At 37.0% G+C, this 21,112-nt stretch overlaps 1 protein-coding gene across 1 annotated transcript; it reads right to left on the bottom strand.

Moving 5' to 3' along the window:
- Nucleotides 1-209: 209 nt before the first annotated feature.
- Nucleotides 210-17,756, bottom strand: barx2 (BARX homeobox 2). The gene is made up of 4 exons (XM_081372148.1): nt 17,411-17,756; nt 8,714-8,984; nt 2,789-2,873; nt 210-2,310 (listed from the first exon to the last, which is right to left on the bottom strand). Exons 1-4 carry the CDS (start codon nt 17,595-17,597, stop codon nt 2,044-2,046), a joined length of 810 nt encoding a protein of 269 aa, XP_081228274.1. The 5' UTR covers nt 17,598-17,756; the 3' UTR covers nt 210-2,043.
- Nucleotides 17,757-21,112: the final 3,356 nt, after the last annotated feature.

Here is a 21,112-nt window from a genome sequence, read left to right as displayed (position 1 = left end):
GTACCATTTAGGACACAATCTTTCAGTGTTTCTTATTCAAAATTGCATGTTTAATTTAATGTGATACTTGCCTTTTTGTTTTTCTTTTTTTTTTTACTAGCAATTTCTCAGTGAAAACAGCTTCAAAGTAACATTTATTTTCTTCACAGTGTTCTACAGTATGTCTATCTAGCAAATCAACAAACATGAAATCATCATATCAGACTGACTCAAAATTAATGGCATCTTTATTAAATGTTATTAAATATGCAAACACACACACATACAATAAAAACAACATAACGTTTGGGTGAAAAAGGATTCTCCTCAAATATCTATCTATATAGTCTTCTCCTCCAAAAACAAAGGTATAGTCACCCAATAAAATTCAGTATGTACACCAGAAAAATAGTGTTTTTATATCAAAGAAGGAATATATTTTCAATATTTGTTGTTAGCCAAACACAGAAAAAAAACTATACAAATAAAATCTTTGCAAAAGGCAACATTGGTTTGAAAGAGCTTCTGACATGCAGGATAGAAGAGGCTGTGATGTATTTGTGGGCCGTCAGTCAGATGTAGGCATGTGCTGAGCTGCCACGGGCTTCGACATGTCCCGCAGATTTTCCTTTTTCTTGGCCGTTTTTTTTTTTTTTTTTTTTTACTAGTTCGAGTTTGATTTATTAATTGCTTTGCGCCCCTGACAGATTAAGTGGTTTTTCTTACAGTAATAAAACCAGCCTGCACTTAGTGGTGTCATACTGCGCCACACCACAGAGGGGGAAAAGGGTTCAACGTTTTTTGTTGTTTTTTATTCATTCAAAGGGAATGAAATGGGAAGAAACATACAATAGCTAGCATGCTCCATCTGGGAGTTCATATATCATGTGTTTCAGCCTCAAAGAATATTACTAAACGGCCGTGCAAAGGTTATACACACACACACACACACAAAAAAAAGTGATTTGAAGAAAGGATTCGGTTGAAATACAATGAATTCGAAGCATGTCACGCATAAAACGAACAAAAGAAACTCCTTTTCTCTGCAAATAGAAAAAAAAAACACATTGTCGTTTGGCAGAGAGTGGGCACTTTGGAAGCTTTACTTAAATCAATATTCCCTTTAATGTTTTCTCAAAATTTATGTTCTTTTTCTGTATAAGCTGACAGATTCTTTATCCATTGAGATGTTGAATGGATAAAGCTAATCTTTACCCAAACTGGACAATCCTGCTTTAAAAAGAGCCACATTTTCTCACGTAAAATCCAGAACTCTGTACATGTTTACACTGGTATTCATACTAACCCGTCCTATTAACTTTTAATGGCAGCAGCTTCATGGATGTGTAAAAAAAGGAAAAAATACCTCAAAGGGCACTTTAGCTATTCAAATATATGTGTTTTGGCACAGAATCCCAAGCTACAGTACACAGGTGCACTGTAAACTACAGGCGCAATTAAACAGGTACTATTTACAGGGAAAGAGAGAGAGAGAGAGAGAGAGAGAGAGAGAGAAAAACACTTACTGTTTGTTCATTTAGAAGGCGCTGAACCGGCGAGTCTGTGCGATGTTGCCGTATCTGGCAGCATATTATAAAATGTTTTATAAAATACATTTCAGAAAGGCAGCTGTATGACAGAAACATTCAAAGCAATGTTACAATCTTGATCACTGCATCGCCATATGTAGTGGAAAGTATTTGGACACTTCGGCGTACTGTAAAATGCCTGCATGTCATTGCATTAGACAACAAAATCTGCAAACAAATGGGCTCAATGAGATTTCTGGTGGATGTATGTAACCGCTGGTGAACATTTTGTCCAATTGTTTCATCATTTAATACCAGCAAAAGCATATTTTTTGTGTGTGAAATGAAACTTTTTTGGTAATACAAGCCACTTGGTTTGATGTTTTGTCGTTTTGCAATGACACTCACACATTTTTGTGTCTAAAGCACCCCTATACTGTTTGGTGCCTCTTAAAGTCAGGCTTGGGAAGCCATTTAACTGTCTTTGAAAAGTCTTTCAGTAGCTGTCTTTGGTTGTGCATCAGCATGGCTGTGTTTAGCTGGTGGTCATTTCTTCTGACGGAGATGGAGGCGCCTGTTCTAGCGCCGGGGTTTCCGGACAGACCGACTCGGTAGATGTAGATGATGTACTGAGATCTTGAGGTTGAGATTGGAAGACCTCCTTTTCCACATGCAGCTTCTCCTCCTCCACCAGTTTGGCCGCCAGCCGTTCCTCGGCCTCGATCTCCTCTGTGGTCGGGATGGAGTTCTTCTTAGGTCGGCCTTTAGGCTTGGTAGGAGCCTCGTGTCCTCCTTTTAGCACCTAGAGAAACAGGGACACGTGAAAAATGTGGGTCTAGTCAAAGGTGAGGATGGTTATTACAGTGATTAAGGGAAGATATATAGCCATTCGGGCTGGCCCTCAACGCTCGTTTTTCTCAGAGGTGAACGCGCTCTGGATCTTTTGTTCCTGCTTTGAGAGGTCGATCGCGCTGACGTAGACCTGTACTGTCCTCTAAATCATCGCTCATTTGTCCCGCACACACTCACCGAGCAGCCCGGGGCCGTAGCTGTTACACACACTGATTGTATCGAGTGCCGAGAAGGGCAGCTCAACACTGTCTAATGGATTTTTAATGATATGTCTCAGAGTTTCCATTTCCACACAGAAAGCTTTGGTGGATTTTCAACACAGATGTTTTTATTGATACAAGATGACAGTATCTTAACGACCTAAGTTATCTAAGCTGACAATCCTATGAACTTGTGATGTTAGCCTTGGGCGAGCTCGTTCGACTCACCATTTTCTTCCATTTCATGCGTCTGTTCTGGTACCATGTCTTCACCTGGAGCTGAGTGAGTCCCAGAGACTGAGCCAGGTCCAATCTGCACACACACACGTACAAAGCGCAGGTTAAAAGAAAGTGCATAAATCAAACTCAAATAGGTTATTATTCTGTTCCAAAAGTCAAAGACACCAAAAGTAAGAGACTAAGTTATGTTACAACCTAAGATACATATTTATGCCAAATTACAACGCATTCTCATCCTTGGGCGTCATATACTGACACTTTTGACATTTCGTCTACATCGAACGCACATGGCACCCTTTAGCGTCAATATGAGACGCACAGAGCTTTGTTCGGTTATGGGTAGGTTTATCGCAGTTCTATCTGCGTCTCATATTGACGCTAAAGGGTGCCATGTGCGTTCGATGTAGACGAATTGTCAAAAGCGTCAATATATGACGCCCTAGGATGAGAACGGGCTGCAAATTATAAGGTGGTATTAAAATAATAATAAAGAAATCATTTTAAAAAGCAGACTACTTTACCCAAAATAATTTAATTGTGAGTCAAAGTTGCCCTATTTGTATGACATGTGGAGTGCAGTATATCTAGTGCAACAAGTCAGAAATGAAATCAGTGCAAAAATGTTCCAAATACTTAAAATATGGGTGTATGTCTTTTAATAAAACTGAATGTGTAATAAGAAGCAATTTGATAAAAAAAAAAAAAAAAAACTAAAAAAAACTCTGAAAATGCTTAATGTGAAGGAAATGTGTTTCTAGAAAACAGCCATAATTGTTCAGGCTGGGAATTAATTTATTCCACTGAAGTATCTGACAAAATATATTATGGGCGACATGCTGTTTTCACATATTGTTAATAAATCTATAATAAATTAATAACAAATAATTATATCTACAGTTTATATGTGCGTGTGATTCCAAATCTGAGTATTGTGAACCTATAGGCAGTGGTAGGTCAGTTTAGGAGCAGAGCATGTGCCGTTCTGACCTGCGAAACCCTCAAGCAAGTAACAAGAATGACTGCAAAGAAGGCGGGAAACTTCAGAGCTGGAAGTAATTGACCGAAATCCCAAAGTCACCTGTCGTCCTACACATAAAAGCCAGTGGGTGGCCATCTAGAGTGCAGATGTAGACCTAATCACTGCAAAATTCCCAAAGCTGGCATGACATATCAGAAAGTTCTGCCAAGCTCTGAACTGAAGAGTCTTCCCAGGCCGAATGTAATCGCAGACCTCCCGTGGAATGCCATCACGCTTTATCTGGACAGAACAAGGACAAGGTAATCCAGTCATGGAGCTCCTGACTTGCCCGAAGGCAATAGTAGATCTTTTCGGGGCACTTGGGCAGGCAGCGCATGACTAATGCAGCGATTGGTCTGCGGGAACTTGATAGGCAAGGAGGGGACATGCGAGATGGGATTTGAGGGAACGAGAGAGCCACATATCAAACGAGTGCACAGATTTCTGCTACATCTACATTCAGAGTCACACAGGATTACACAGCTCCTCTGTTGAGCCTCTCAGAGAGTCATATGAGGTGCAGTGATCTTCTGGAAATGAGCAGATTAACACTCGCTCTCAAAAGCCCTTGACTTCGCTCTTTCCTCTTCTCTTCCTCTTTATCTGTTTATTATCTCATTTTTTTCCTGTTTCTTCTAAGTTGTGCATGAGAGACAAGTTTTTATATTGTATGAAAAACGAGCCCGATCTCATGAAAGAGCGTATCTATGGCACGAATGATATTTCTCGTATCATTTATACGGCAAAATGAGTTTTTGCGTACATATGATACGCACTTTATGCCGTGTAATATGCACGCACTCCTCACCCCTAATCCTACCCAAAACTCGTTTTGGCGTATAAATGATACGAGAAATATCACGCGTGCTATTATAGATACGCACTTTCATGAGATCGTGTTGGAAAAACTAAATGGTAAATGTCCTTAAATGGAAGTAGGAGCCCGATCTCACGGGAAAACGTACAAATTCTACGAGGTGGCTTATTCGTACGAATTCATACGACCTGACTCGTACGAATTAGTACTTTTTTTGCAAAATCGTACATATTTTACGAATTGGCCAATTCGTATGAATTCATACGAATGACCTACCCCTGACCCCGCCCCTAAACCTACCCATCACGTGGGTTTAGACAAATCGTACAAATTCGTACGAGTGAGGTCGTACGAATTAGTACGAATTAGCCAACTTTTTATCATTCGTACGAATTCGTACGAATTGGTCGTGAGATAGCGTTGGAAGTAGATGCTAACACTATGGTATTTTATTACATCTAATTTATTACGTTGCTGCAGCAAATTTATTTTTATGTATTTTGAATCTGGGTATCAATTTCATATACATTATGTCTCTAATTCTGTGGTCTCTTTCAATATAGTAAAATATTTAGTATTAATTTTTATTATTACATTTTATTATAGTGAGACTTTCTCATCCCAGTCTCACTTAATTACCAAATAAATACATTTTAAAATAATATATATATATATATATATATATATGTATATATATATATATATATATACATAAAATATCAAATTAAAACTATACCACCAATTACATTTTGCACTAGGTATTTTCATGTACTTTTCTTAAAGTAATACTACTGTGTTTGTAGTGCTTTTATTGACGCTAAAAGAAAACAAACGTTAATTGTCTTGCAAACTGACAGAGTAGAACATGATTTTTTTTTTTTTTTTATTTGTTAAGTGTAACGTCATATCACACTGAGGTATGTTTAAGGAAAACGTATGACTACGAGTGGTGGGGATTTTTCTTTTTTTAAGCAGCAGTCTAGCTGTCTGTCATTTGTGGCTGTTTCTGTGCTGTAATTGGTGGTAAGAAAAGCACCTCTGTGTTTGTGCTTATTATTCTTCAGAGAGAAACCACAGACACACACACGCTGCATTCCAATGCCGGCACACTCCTTGCAACTATGAGCCTAATTTAAGCTCAGTTTGGGTTCTGACATTTATTCATAATGATGATGAAGATGATTATAATCATCTCTGCCTCATAAAAAAAAAAAAAAAAAAAAAAACATTAAAACTTCATGATATAAATCATTACGTTCCATATTGCGACATGTTTTTTATTGCTTTCATGTTCTGATTGTGTGGCCTAGGCGGAGAAGCCAAAAACAGCACAACACCTTCAGGTCGTCTTTGAGATTGATAAACTCAAACCCGAGGCGTTCTGAGGCCCATTCCTCAAACTTGCCAGAAGATGAGGAATTCCCCTCACTTGTTTTTCATTCAGCCATGAATGAATTTGTTCGTTCCTGAGGCAAAGTGTGTGACAGAGTGATAGAGCAGAGGCTAACCATGACCTAGCGGTGAACTAAGCGGCCTTGAGCCAAACCCTTTCCCAAATGACCCGACAGACTCTTCCATGCCAGCTTTTCTTGCAGAACTTTGCATACTTGGGTCAGTGATTTCTGAGAAAATTACTTATTCTAAATTAAGAATGAATAATAAATTGGTAACTATATCGGGATCAATCATGCATAGTTTATTTTTATTACATACTATAATTATTATTTATCAGTCTGATTAGGCTATAAATATATATACTTTATTTAAACGATATTTAAAAACAAGCCCTAATATTGTTTTATTACAATATCAGACAAATTAGACTGATATACTAATAATAGTAATAGTATATGATAAAATAAAACTATGATTGATCCTGATATAGTTACCAATATAATATTTATTCATAGGCTTTTTCAAAATAGCCCCACATCATCACATAGCCTTCACCATACCTAGAGATTGGCATGGAGAACTTTCCATAAGATCATCTCTCAATGCAAATCAAACTAGCTATTAGGCTAACTGAAATAAAACCATGCCAATCTCTAGGTATGGTGAAGGCTATGTGATGATGTGGGGCTATTTTAATTCCAAAGGCCAAGGGAACTTTATCAGGATGCATAGTATCCTGGATCCATGAAGTAACTGGCCTTTAAAAATAAAAATCTGCCTGTCTCTATGGGAATTTAACATAGGGGTGTCCAAACTTATGCACCCTGTATTTTAAGGAAGAACATTTATTTATTTACGATACATTATTCATTCACAAAGAAAATTGGTGTCCTTAAAGGTTGGATTTTTACTAATTTTTTAAATTAAGGCATTAAGTTCAATTTCCAAAAGATGATTTTTTATTCCTCTTTTTAGTCAACTTTAGTATGGGTGTCTAAACTTATGCATAGCACTGTATCTATCTATCTATCTATATATCTATCTATCTATCTATCTATCTATCTATCTATCTATCTATCTATCTGTCTGTCTGTCTGTCTGTCTGTCTGTCTGTCTGTCTGTCTGTCTGTCTGTCTGTCTGTCTGTCTGTCTGTCTATCTATCTATCTATCTATCTATCTATATATATATACTGTATATATATACTGTATATATATACACATGCACATATATGCATGCATATATATGTGTGTGTGTGCATGTGTGTGTGTGTATACTTTCCTAACTTATTTTAGCTAATCTTTTGCATGGATGCTCAATCAAACAATACTTCATCTTTGAGTCGATATGAGACCACAACTGCATGATGCATGGCAATATTTGTTTTCTTGTTTTATGACAGAAAAGAGCGCTCTCTGTAAATGTGAATAAGTGGAGTGAGTGTGTAAGAGAGAGTCTTGCGGCGGGTGTCTTGACTTTGCAGGTCTGGTGGTGCTGACAGTTTTCAGACAATTATGTCTGACAGCTCATATGTCGCTGAAGGACAGAATCCGTCCTTAGGCTGTGTCTGACCAAAAATTCTGAGAATTATGCGTGTGTGTGTGTGTGTGTGTGTGTGTGTGTGGCAGACACGCTCAGAATCATTGTAGGTGGGACAGAACAGATTTTTTTGGGATTTTTACCCAAATACACCCTTAGGGCTCTAATGGAAACACATCCACTCCGGCCAAATCTAAACGCAGAGCCAAACTGAAAATGGAAAATGTGTTATTGCCGGAAAAAAAAACTGTCCCATGCGAGAAGACCCACGACACGTAAATTACCTCATCTCATTGTACAAAGCCCCAAAGTTTTTTTAAATACACCTGCGTGTGCTTTAAATGATTGGCATGAAATCAATGTAATACCTTTTTGTTTGCTTTTCTTGGCATGTGTCCCTGTTGTCTTGAATGGGGTAGTGTTTCTTTTAAAGGCTTCTTTTGCTATTCGAAGCATGGTTGAAATGTTACTGTCGTCTTAACTACAACACTGAGCAATGTAATAGTTTGGCTAACAGTGATTTGCTTCAGGTTAAAGTGTTTATTCCAGGCTTTAAATGCACTTAGAATTATTTTCATTTATTGCTTATAGTTTCATTGTGCAAGATTCATCAATGCACATTGCCAAATTAGAAATGGGTTTCTCTGTTATTTTGTGCATTATTTAATGCCAATTTGGTATGTTCAAATCAATTCCCTGAAATAAACGTAAAAAAAAAAACAGTTTTTTTTTTTGTCAGATTTTTGTCATAAATTTTTCCACCCAATAAATATATATTTTTAAAAATTAAATTTGTGAATAACGTTTTCACTTTTCCAGTATAACTCTGACAGGCCATGTACGAGGCACGAATACTGCACTGTAAAAAAATATTTTCATGATTTGTTATCACAACTTTTTATCTTTTGCCAAATCAACCTTTTTTGATTTGTGTGAATGTATGTGGTTCAGATGACATAATATTTTGAGAATTAATTAAACCAATTTCCTTCACTATATTTACTCAAATATTTTATTTCAATGAACTCAAATTTTAAGTCAACCAGGTAACTTACTTACTTTTTTAAGTTAAACCAACAATAATTTATTACAGTGTGGAGAAATGCCCTCGCACACAGTAAAATCAAGTGTAAAAGCCCTCTGACCTGTCGGGAGTGGAGAGGTATTTCTGCTTCTGGAACTTCTTCTCCAGGCCCAGGAGCTGCAGCTCCGTGAAGATGGTGCGGCTGCGGCGGGGTTTCTTCAGTCGCGGGGCCGAGTGCTCCGTCTCTGACTCGCTGCTGATGCTGACGGGGGTCTCGCTGTGCGTGGGCTCGGAGGTGAGCGGGTGCTGGGGTGAGAGAAGGGGCAGGTGTGGAGACTGAGGCTGGTGTGTGATCACGGAGAGGAGAGGGTACGATCTCAGAGGGGTAGAGCCTGGGGGAACACAGTCAACGAAACACTCTTGTTAGCACTGATATTGACAGACGTTGTTGGCGGAAAACATTAATGAAGAGGCAACTCTTTATAATAAGGTCACATTGATTCAAATTTTTAACTCAAAAGCAACGTCAACGACCGCGCCAAACACTGTAGGCTGGCTTCACATTCCTCTGGTGTGCAAGCCTCAAAATAAAATCATAATGAAAAAAGGCTTGAAACTATGGAAACTATTGAAACTATGTTCCGCCACGGAATAAAAAAAGCTGATTGCGACTTTTTTCACTCGCAATAACTCGCAATTCTTTATATCTTGCAGTTTGGACTTTATTTCTCACAATTCTGAGTTTATATATCACAATTCTGATTAATTTCTCACAATAATGAGTTTATATCTCACAATTCTTACAATAATGAGTTTATATCTCACAATTCTGACTTAATTTCTTACAATAATGAGTTCATAACTAGGAATTCTGACTTTTTTTCTCACAATTGTGAGTTTAGTAACTTGAAGTGCTTTATATCTTGCAATTTGGAATTTATTACTCAAAATTACGAGTTTATAGCTCACAATTGTGATTTTTTTTTCTCAGAATTGCACGTTTATATCTTGCAGTTCAGACTTCTGAATTTATAAGTCACAATTCAGATTTTTTTTTTTTTTTTTTTTTTTTTTTCAGAATTGTGCATTATAGACTCAGAATTGCAAAAAAAAAAAAAAAAAAAAAAAGTCTGAATTGTAAAATTTAAACTTGCAATTTATAAAAGTAACTGCAACTCTTTATCTCACAATTCAGACAAACTCGCAATTTACAAGTGAGCCAGCCGAAACCCTTATTTTAAACCAGCCATCATGTCCGAGTGAACTCAAAGCTTGTAATGGCCTCGCCCCGCGTCAGTAATGGTGTAGGTAAGTGTTAAGAGTTTGCCCTGTGAGATGTAAGGTGCTGAACTGGAGGTCTGCTGTGGTGATGTAACTGCTGTTTCACACTGAACTCTGAGGATGATGATACACGCTGTCACCGACACAATGCACTCTGGGTAATAATTTTTAGCTGGGGCATCTGTACGACCCTCCCTTACAGTTCTAATACTTCCAACTCTCTCTCTTTGTCTCCTGCTCTTTCTTTACTCAGACATCAGCGAGACGCCAGAGTCCATAAAATGCAACACGGGACCCATCTGAGCTGAGAGAGAGTGTAATACCTCCAAGAGAAATAAAGCTTGTGTCATCAAGCTAAAAAAAAACTGATCCTGTGATTTATTGAAGTAAAGTGAGAATGGAAGAGCGTTTTGTGAAATGAATACATCACGTCATGTCCCTTTCACAGGCAAATTGGTCACAATCTTAATTCACGTAAGCTCTTATGTCTCTACAGTCTTATCTGATCGTTTGATTGCTTAGATAAAGAAATGACTGTGGTAAAGCCAAAATATTTGATCAAATATCATTTCCTTATTGAATATGACCTGAAGGAAACATTTAAAGCATTAAGGTTTGTAATTCATGAATTATCTGTAATACAGACCTTAGGCTGGTCTCTTTTATATTATTAGTTTTATTATATAAGTATTATTACAGATTATTCAGTGCTTTGAAACACGGAAGCCCAAACTAAAACAGCTGACTGTATAAATGCACTGATATGTATTTTAAAAAAGCCTAGGCTATATGTATTAGTACACTATAATTACAATAAGGCCCGCAGTGTATATTCTCGCTAAATTTCTCCAAACATTGCCTATCATAGTAGTAGAATAAGTACCCCTTACTAAAATACTAATTTTCCTGGTTGTTACCCATTTATTCCCCAAACTTTACATATTTTTCCTTTTACCGACACGTACATACTTTATTGGTACACTATAACTACTGAAAGTTACGATGTAAATTCGTTTTACTTGCGCTGTACTCTGCGGGAAGGCTAAAGCGTTACAGTAGCTTTAAGTGAAAAAATGTAAGTATAAAAAAAAGTTATAGATGTTTCATTTTACTGCAAAGGAAATGTAATGAACTAAACATATTCAACGCTATCTCACGACCAATTCGTACATATTTTGCGAGGTGGCTTATTCGTACGATTTGTCTAAACCCCAGTGATGGGTTTAGGGGCGGGGTCAGGGCTCGGTCATTCGTACAAATTCATATGAATTAAAATACGTACGATTGAGCAAAAGTCGTACGAGTGAGGGCGTACAAAGTCAAACGAATTAGCCACCTCGTAAAACACATACGAATTGCCGTATGATCGGCTTGACATTTTCTGTTATACAAAATATATATTTTACAAAACAAATTGGACTCTAAAATTGCTCAAGAAAAAAAAAGTCGTACGTCTAACCAAGTAGTGTTCCAAATTTAAAGTTGGTATCACAAAAATGTAGCCTACTAAAAGGATTATACGAATTATACCTAATTTGTGATGATTGCTAAAATACGTGATAGGGAAAAGCTAAGAATAAAACGTGAAAGTGTCTCGAGCTTGTGTTCACCACAGACCTTATTTCAGGCTTTTAACCACAAACCCATTCAAAAACTCCAATGACTAAGAGACGATGGAAGCGGAAGTGCTAAAATGTTAATTCGTTTCTGGGTTTCGGCCTACAAAAATATGCCATCCCTGCAGCACCCTATGGTTCTGAAGAATGAATCATACAGACCCGCATACAGTCTGTACAAAACATGGACATTTTTAATGAGCAACGTAAGGACTGGACATTTTTCCACACACACAAAGGCACAAACATGCATGTACTCACACTTGCACACAAATCAGGATGATCTCATTGTTGTCAATGCAACACGTCTAGGCATGACATCCCTTCTGGCTCATCTGTTTAACTCTGTTTTTCCCTCTTTCCCTCCCTGTTCTTTCTTCAAAATCTATAACATCTATCACTCAGTTCAAATCTATCTAACCCCCTGACACCGTGTGCCGTCAAGAAGCCTGTAAATATTTGTTCTGTATAATTATCACAACAGCAGACGCATAGACATGCTATTTCTCTCATTTGTAGCAAATTAATCATAAACCTGTTACACCTTTACACTAGTTCACCTTTATTAGACAATCAACAAGCTGCTTAACCGTATCCTAGATCTCAGTTAATTAGCTCACTTACTTAAACGAGTCAATGAGATCATTTTCCCGAGGCCTTATTATTATAACGCCACACTTCTGGATTAAGTCGTGCTCATGTTTTGAGGAAAGTACGGTGAAAATTGTGTTCTAAAAAAAGCAGTAACGTTTCATTTGACCTAAAAATATTTCTGGTGTTGCGTTTCCTTGTTATGACATGCCGGGTTCAGGAAATCTTTTGTGCTCTGAGTTCAACATCTTGACCTGTCATTCATGTGTTGTGAACGAAGTGACAAGTTTTCATGACGCGCAATCAAGCTGAACCTCGTGCTTTCTCCAAATGATGGCCAAAAAACAGTAGCAAACGTTAAGCTCTTGATTGCGCTCTTTCAGTCCTGTCTTATTTTCCCTGATTGATTGGATTCCAGCGAGATGATTTCATTTGGCACTTGATGAACATTTGAACTCTTAATAACACAGTACAGTTTGTTTGGTTGGGCCATGTGGTGACAGATTTAATGTTTCATCACTCGTTTCTGTTTTTATTTCTCAATATTTATTAACCAGTAAGTTCTGAAGAAAAGAAAAAATCACACAAGATAGACTGCAAGCGAATGGATGGAGTGGATTTCCCTTGCTGAAGCCCAATTTGCCTAAGCAAGATAATGTTTGTTAATGCAGCTGATGGATTTCTGTTTGGCTCTTCCAGGAATCTAACAACATCACTTCTAAACTAAAAAAATCAAGCAGTGTATACTTCTGTCTATAATACTTATAAATGTTTAGACATGAAACAAAACCCTGTGAATGATTTGGCATGTTTGCCCGAAGGGTGAATACAGCTAAGATCTCATGAATTAGATATTCACCCTGATAATGCATTTCCATAAATGTGTAAAGCCACACCCTCCGGGTTGCATCATGGGTGAGGTCTGTGACAAAATGCGTCCGTAATTGTGTGTTTTATTTGATATGTGTGTGAACATAACTGGTTCTCGTCTGAATGACATCTGCTTTTATTGTCTGCAGTTAATAAATGTGAAGACAGGCTGTGGACGGTTGTGATGGTTTACTCCTCTAAGGGAGACTCATCCTCCTATTAGGCTGTTTTTCAGCATGCTGTCATAGAAGATTACACTATCGACGGTTTGTATCTGTATCTCCTCCTTTCAGAAATGCTTCTAAAAGCCTTTCCCGCGTTCTAGTTAAAGACATGTCTCCAAACGAAATATTAAAACCTGTTATTACACTCTCACGTCAAGTTTGTAAGTGGTAGGACCAGGGTGTGTGGGGGTTGGTGTTTATAGGATGTGCGTATATAGAAATATACAATTACAGTAATGAATGAAACTTCCACACGCAGTTGATTGACAGATAAACTGTGCACTCCTGTGTTTTCAGCGAACAGTTTGCTTTGTGCATTCAGTTTAACCGCATTGAAGAGGGCAAATGTTATCAATCAACTGAACTGCATGTGTAAATGCATTTTAAACGCATTATGTTCTTTGTCCATGCAATAAATGCACGTCCCTTAAAGAGTGCGGTTTTACAGTGAATAGGCCATTTAATCCCACTGCCCTGGTAATGTTAATGGTAGCCTATGAACCATTTCAGAGAGGTATACATAATTTCACCAAGTACAACATGTTCCTGGATCAACATCTTTATTGATCCTGGACCAACATTCCAAACAACCAATCAGATTTTAGGGTCTAGTTCAGGCTTAAAACCAGGGTTAGATGCTTCTACATCAGTGTTATTCACCCATCATTTCCCTCTGATTTTAGGGATAACTTATGGGTACGGTTAGGTTTAGGGGTAGGTATAGAAATGTATCTTCATATCCACACATAAAGTTTCATATTACGGGTATTGCACACATATGAGAAGTCGGGGCTGAAATCAATCATGTTTGAGTTTGGAAGTCGACAGGGAAAAAATTGGACCTCCGCCTAAACGTCTTTTATATTTAAATGCATATAATTGCTTGTTTTGTTTATGAAATATCATGTCATTTTCTGCTGAATGACTGCAGACTCTCCTGTAGTATTTTGACGTGTCGTACAGCGGCTCCTAGTGGCGACAGCGTTTACGGTATGAGCTCAGAGTTATGATGATGAGGGAGAGTCCAGAGCCAGTGGCCTTTCAGTGAGTGCCAGTCTTAATGCCAGCTACATTCTATATTAAGCATTACCATCCATTGATGTGCTGGCATATAGAATATCTCACACCCCTCAGATTGAAAAGAGACAGTGCGCGCAGCGTTCTGATATTCGGGCTGGATATTCTATCCTCACCCCCGGCCTGCCAAAACTCTCGCACTGCCTTTACCTCACAGCTGGACTTACAAACACAAGGAAGCATGTGCGCATTCAAGCATGCATGTGTGTATGACTTCATACATGTGTACGTATACGTCTGTGTGCATGTTGTGTTGTGCTTACATGGGCTACGTGTGTGTTTGAAGGGTTGTGCGTGAAGAAAGTGAGTAAACTCTTAAAGCTATTTTTATCGTGGTCCCATCCATTCAGAGGAAGTGTCTCCGATTTCACAAACTGCACAGCAGGAATGAGGGAGCAAAGATGCTTTCTGTCAACACACATGGAGTCTGGAGTGGATACTTTGCGCTTTTCTGGCCTAGTTTGGAATTTTGCACTGCAACACTTGCTGCTAAATCACTTTCATTTGTGGGTAATGCTTTATTTTACAGTGTCCTTGTTACAAGTACTTATTATAGTATAAATCTTGCGAAATTACACGCAACTAACCCTTAATGTAATATAACTTAGAGTCAACAGAATGTTCAAACGGGACCATCAAAATAAAGTGTCACCAGTGTACAGTACTAAGTAACTACATGTCAGCTAACTCTCATTAGAGTATTAATGGACTGTCTACGTAATATCTGCTAACTCTTTATTGTGATGCTCCTCAACAGATATTCTACTGACTAGTAACTTTGCAAGTACATGTCAACTTATTCTAACCCGAACCCTAACTTATACTGTGAGAGTTACTAATAGAGTTAGTAGACATGTCGGTGCAACGTTACTTTAATTCAACAGAATGTGTTAAAGGGACCATCAAAATAAAGTGAATGAATTGTTACTCAGTTTTATACACAAATACATGTGAAAATATCAAACCTCACATCTCCAATACTGGCTTCGTCATCATTTTAATATGCTCTGGTGACGCCTGGTTGTGAAATGAGCAAAATTAATAAAGAAAAATGTCTTTATGGTTTTGTGTTAAAGGTTAGCAAAACAAGAAAGCTATCCCTCAAAGCAAAACAGGATTTGCTGTGAGATCAGTCATTCTGACCTGAAAAACTTGCTCGTCTTACAAGTGTCAAAAGTAACACTTAGTTTAACGAGACAAGGAGATTTTATCCGGTCGTACAAGAAACAGACAAAAAAAAATGAAGTGGCCTGCACTGGTATGGATAACTGTCAAAAGTGTACATTTTCTGCACATGTCAAGTGTTAATATAGGGAACCATTATATACACTGAGTATGTGGAACAGTGAGTTTGTTTTCAAATGACAACCGGGATAATATTTGATCTGTGATGATGCTCTCTTTGGAAACCACAGAGTTAAGTCCTTGCTAAACCTTCGGATGGGTCACAAATGCACTTAATCAATCCCTTAAACCTAATTACACGCGGGCCGCTACCAATACTGCATGACACCATCATGATCTTCAGGGTCAAACGCTTTTGTACACGTCCCGTGTTGGCCGATGTATTACAACCCGGATTAATGACATGCCAGGAACATCTGAAAATGTCTTGTGAACTTCGCACAATGCTTCTCATCACGATGGAATGACATCGCACCTGTTGCTTCAGGATGTCATACCTGACTGCATCCTATGTTGCATAGTCAAGTGTGTGGCAACAGTTCTCTAAATAGATAAATGTCCTGTGGCTTCCAAGAGTTTGTGTTCCTTGGGGCAAGTAAGAGGAGAATATGTCATTATTTTACCACAGATACCCAACTCATTATAATTGTGACAGTTTAAATGAATGAAACAAATGCAGTTTGGAGAATGTGCACACACCTGAACCCTGAGGTCAGTGAAGCAAAACACTCAAAGCATGGTGTGCAGAAAAAGGTTTAAAGATGAAATATGATGAGAGTGTTGTCTGGCTGTGCAATGATAAATCATCAGCGAGGTGTGGTGATATTTCAAAGGAGTGTCAACTATTAATCTGTTGAACTGTCAAAACATTTCTGTGGCCTTTGTTTTATTATTTAATTGAATATCATTTGAGCTCTATCTGGTGCAAATAAAATAAATATGTGTAATGTATATATGAAATGAATGTTAGATGCTGACAATTTCAGTCAACAATCAGACAAAGTTAATGTAAAGGTAATAAAATACACATACGTTCAATTAAATCAATTGAATGTTATAAGATTAAATGTCATTTTGTAAGCTGCTTCGTTGTCAGTGGATGTTGCTGTGGGTGCGAATTCAACTTTATCGCACAAACAGTGTTTACAGTTTAACTCACGACCTACTAACATGTTTTGTACTTAAATGCGTCCAATCAACTCATTTAAATAGGAATATGAACATCATGTTAAAGCGCGCTTGTATTGCGCAAGAAGACGGACTGCTTTAACGTCTATGGGTAAATATATGCAAGCAATGTTTATTATCTTCAAAAAAATATCAATAATAAACATCGGTTTTCTGGCTCGCAAACAATGGGTTCAGTAATATTTTATCCCCCCTACTATTAGTTCGTAAAGAGGAAAACAGCGTGCAGTTCCTGGCTAAAATTAACACATTATAAGACAGCAAAATACGTGGTACACTCAACTCGGGAAAAGTATCCTTCAAATAATTGTTCAAAAATATTGTTCAAATATTTCATATAATATGTAGCCTATATATAAAACATGTCTACAGTGTGCATGATGCAATATGAAAGAGCATATAATGCTCTCTCGTGTTGCATGCACACCGTAGAAATGTTTTCATTATTAAACCTTCCATTTAACTTGTCACAATAATTTGTTTAGTTTCTTTTCATATTATGACTATATTTTTTCCACTCGATTTTATTAGTAATTGCAATAAAATTCTAAAAGTTCAACGCGTCAGTTTTTTGTTTCAATGGGTTGAATTTGCAGTGCAAGTGTTGTTTTTTTTTTTTTTTTTTCAGTTTACGAGGGCAAAGAAATTATTACAAATATAAAAGTCAAAGAGAAAGTGAGAAGACAAGAAAAGTGAAAGATATCAATGTCCATTCAAAATTACTCAGCATTTCAAATAATAACCAAAAAACAATCTCTTGAAAACCTGTGAACAGGCGTCACTTACCCGAGCATGAATGCAGAGGTTTGGGTCTGACGATTAAAGAGGGACAAACCGAGTAAAGAGAAAGTTTCTCGAAGTAATCACATGTTTCCTTGGAGAGGATCTCGTCGATCATGAAAGTCTTGTATCGTCTTCTGACTGCTTTCAGCTGCGCGCTGCTCGCGAGTCTCAGCTCTGCTTGGCAATGCATAGTGTCCAGATACGCGCCTTCAGCGGGACGCTCGAGACAAAAGCTCTGATATTCGCCTCGTTAAAAGTTGTGTAAAACTTATTGCATGTGCTACTGATCTAAAACGACATCTCATCTGAACAGCCCTGGCGTGCTCTCGCTGCTAGTGTCTGCAGTGTCTCATTCATGAAGCGAGTGCGCGCTGCGCTCTGAGTCACCGCTATATAAACCAGCTCTCCTGTCACTACACAGCAGACACACTTCACGTCAATCACTCTCTCTCTCTCTCTCTCTCTCTCTCTCTCTCTCTCTCTCTCTCTCTCTCTCTCTCTCTCTCTCTCTCTCTACATAAGAACAATGAACCGCTTTTCTGCACCCCCAACTCTGAGTTAGATTTGATGGAATAACAGTTCATTTAGAGCTCGTTTAAAAGGCAGTATTTCTAATAAGTATTATTATGATCAGTATTATTATTTTTTTGTGCTGGTTCTTGTAAAAAAGAAAGAAAAAAAGAAGGTAGAAATAATACTAAATATGAAATCTATCTATCTATCTATCTATCTATCTATCTATCTATCTATCTATCTGATATTTCATATCTATCTATCTATCTATCTATCTATCTATCTATCTATCTATCTATCTATCTATCTATCTATCTATCTATCTATCTATCTATCTATCTATCTATCTATCTATCTATCTATCTATCTAATCTATCTATCTATCTAAGCTAGCCGTTTATTTGCAGAGGAAACACATGTGCTTTATTACAAATGATAAAGCTTCGCAATAAGCTTTGTTTCCTAAAATCGCAAATGAGGTTCAGTCAGATTTGATTGTTTACAGTAAACAACAAAACGGAATTACAGTTCATTTAGTGTTCATTTAAAAGTCATTTCTAATTATTAGGCCAGTATCTATCTATCTATCTATCTATCTATCTATCTATCTATCTATCTATCTATCTATCTATCTATCTATCTATCTATCTATCTAGGCCTATCTATATATCTGTATAGAAAATAAAAGAAACCGAATTATTCTAAAATATTCATGCTAAAATTTTAATATTTTAGCCTAAAATATATTTGAACTGAAGTAAACATGGATCAGGCATGCTATTTATTTAAAAGAGTTAGCATTTAAATTGAAAAGGCAACGAATTTTAATCATTTAAGGATTTCTTTTATTGCGGTTATTTTTTGCTGCTGTTGTGGAAAACTCCTGTCGATACGGAAACGCCTGCGAGTCTTAAAACTTTCAGCGATCACCTACAGCAACTATTCCACTTGCCAGAACAAGCGGCATCATTCATTCACAAATCAGGGCAAAGTTAAGCGCGCTGCGCGGGGCTCTTTTCTCTTTTCTCTTCAAAGATGGTAATAATAAATGGCATAAGTTTTATTAATATATAACACTCACAAAAATTATCACTATATATATATATATATACACAACAGTGCTTTCTGGTTATAGCTTTTAATAAGAAATTGTAAACCGTTAACGGGTTGTCTAATAATTATTAACGATAACAGCGGGACAGAAAAGATACCAAACCCAGTTTGTAATGAAGGGCTGTATTTGATCAAATGATGACTTGTTTTCTTGACTTTAAAAAATTGGAAATGTTTACTGCAACATTAAACTTAATCATGTAGTAGGCTAGTCTAATCAAATATTCGATTGTCTACGACACTTCTGTTGTAACTTGAATGTAATAAATTACAGACGGAATGCATTTTATTTTGTGTTGTTAGCGGTTTGTATTAGTTTCTGGAGGAGCAATGATGTAATAATGATGTAGGCTAATTGATGTAATAATAATAATAATAATAATAAATAGCGTGTATTGTGTATTAAACTTTCAGTGGTCACTGAGTTTCCAAAAATACTTAAAAGAGCGTGAATCTCTTCATTTGAAATCGTCTATGTATAATTGGCGATACAACTCTATAGCCTAGATAATTCATTTTCAGTTAAATTAACATTTATTTGCATAGCGCTTTTCACAACACATAGGCTAGTTTCAAATATCTGATCTGTTATCAGAGGTGACTGTGTCCAAGTAAAGTCCACATTTCAGAAATGTACAGTTAAGATAATAAAACACACCGTTTTAGGCAGAAACAATGAGCTCGTTAAAGTATAGCTGCAGTGACATTTCCCTTTTATTTAGCAAAAATCGTTGTAAAAAGAATATTTTGAAATAAATGAAGTCATGTTCCCCCTGCATTGAGTGTATGAAGAGGCAGAATCAACAGGTGTTCCTGAAGTGTTGCTCGTATCAGTGTCAGAGACAGTGCAGACCGTGTGAAATGATGGAGGTGAACAGATCTTTCTCTCGCTTTTGTTACAGAACAGTGAGAAAGACAGCTCTTTCCAGACAGCAGCAGTTTAGTTTGACATTATGATGCTTATTACAGATGGAGCGCGGCTTTGATGTGAGTGTCGGGTTTCTGTGTGTCTCTGTCCAAATGATTATCATTTTCCCATGTATGAGAGTAAATATAACTCGCACAGAGTCCGAGATAACAGCCGCCGTGTTCAAAGCGAGGGATTATGTAAAGGAAATATAAAGATCTCCACTGGAAAAGCTTTGAGCTCTTTTTGTTCGATCAAAGGGAAGAAATGAGAACAACTGTTGCTGGCTTTAAAACAGAATATCAAGATAAACTGACAGACAGTAAATGGGAAGTGAAGTGGACTCACGGCGGCACCTGTGAACTGATAGATATAGATAGATAAATATGAAATATTAGATAGATAGATAGATAGATAGATAGATAGATAGATAGATAGATAGATAGATAGATAGATAGATAGATAGATAGATAGATAGATAGATAGATAGATAGATAGATAGATAGATAGATAGATAGATAGATAGATAGATAGATAGATAGATAGATAGATAGATAGATAGATAGATAGATAGATAGATAAATGAAATATTAGATAGATAGATAGATAGATAGATAGATAGATAGATAGATAGATAGATAGATAGATAGATAGATAGATAGATAGATAGATAGATAGATAGATAGATAGATAGATAGACAGATAGATGAAATATTAGATAGATAGATAGATAGATAGATAGATAGATAGATAGATAGATAGACAGACAGACAGACAGACAGACAGACAGACAGACAGACAGACAGACAGACAGACAGACAGATAGATAGATAGATAGATAGATAGACAGATAAATGAAATATTAGATAGATAGATAGATAGATAGATAGATAGATAGATAGATAGATAGATAGATAGATAGATAGATAGATAGATAGATAGATAGATAGATAGATAGATAGATAGATATGAAATATTAGATGGATGGATGGATGGATGGATGGATGGATGGATGGATGGATGGATGGATGGATGGATGGATGGATGGATGGATGGATGGATGGATAAAATAAGGTAATGAAATGTTTCACTTTTTGGACAAACATATTAGCCTAATTAATTAACATTTAACCTACAAAGCAAAAATAATAATTGCGTTGATATATAGCTAT

This window comes from Scardinius erythrophthalmus, assembly GCF_964197995.2.
Source record: "Scardinius erythrophthalmus genome assembly, chromosome: 8".
NCBI lineage: Eukaryota > Metazoa > Chordata > Actinopteri > Cypriniformes > Leuciscidae > Scardinius > Scardinius erythrophthalmus.
This window is presented reverse-complemented; position numbering and strand designations above follow the sequence as displayed.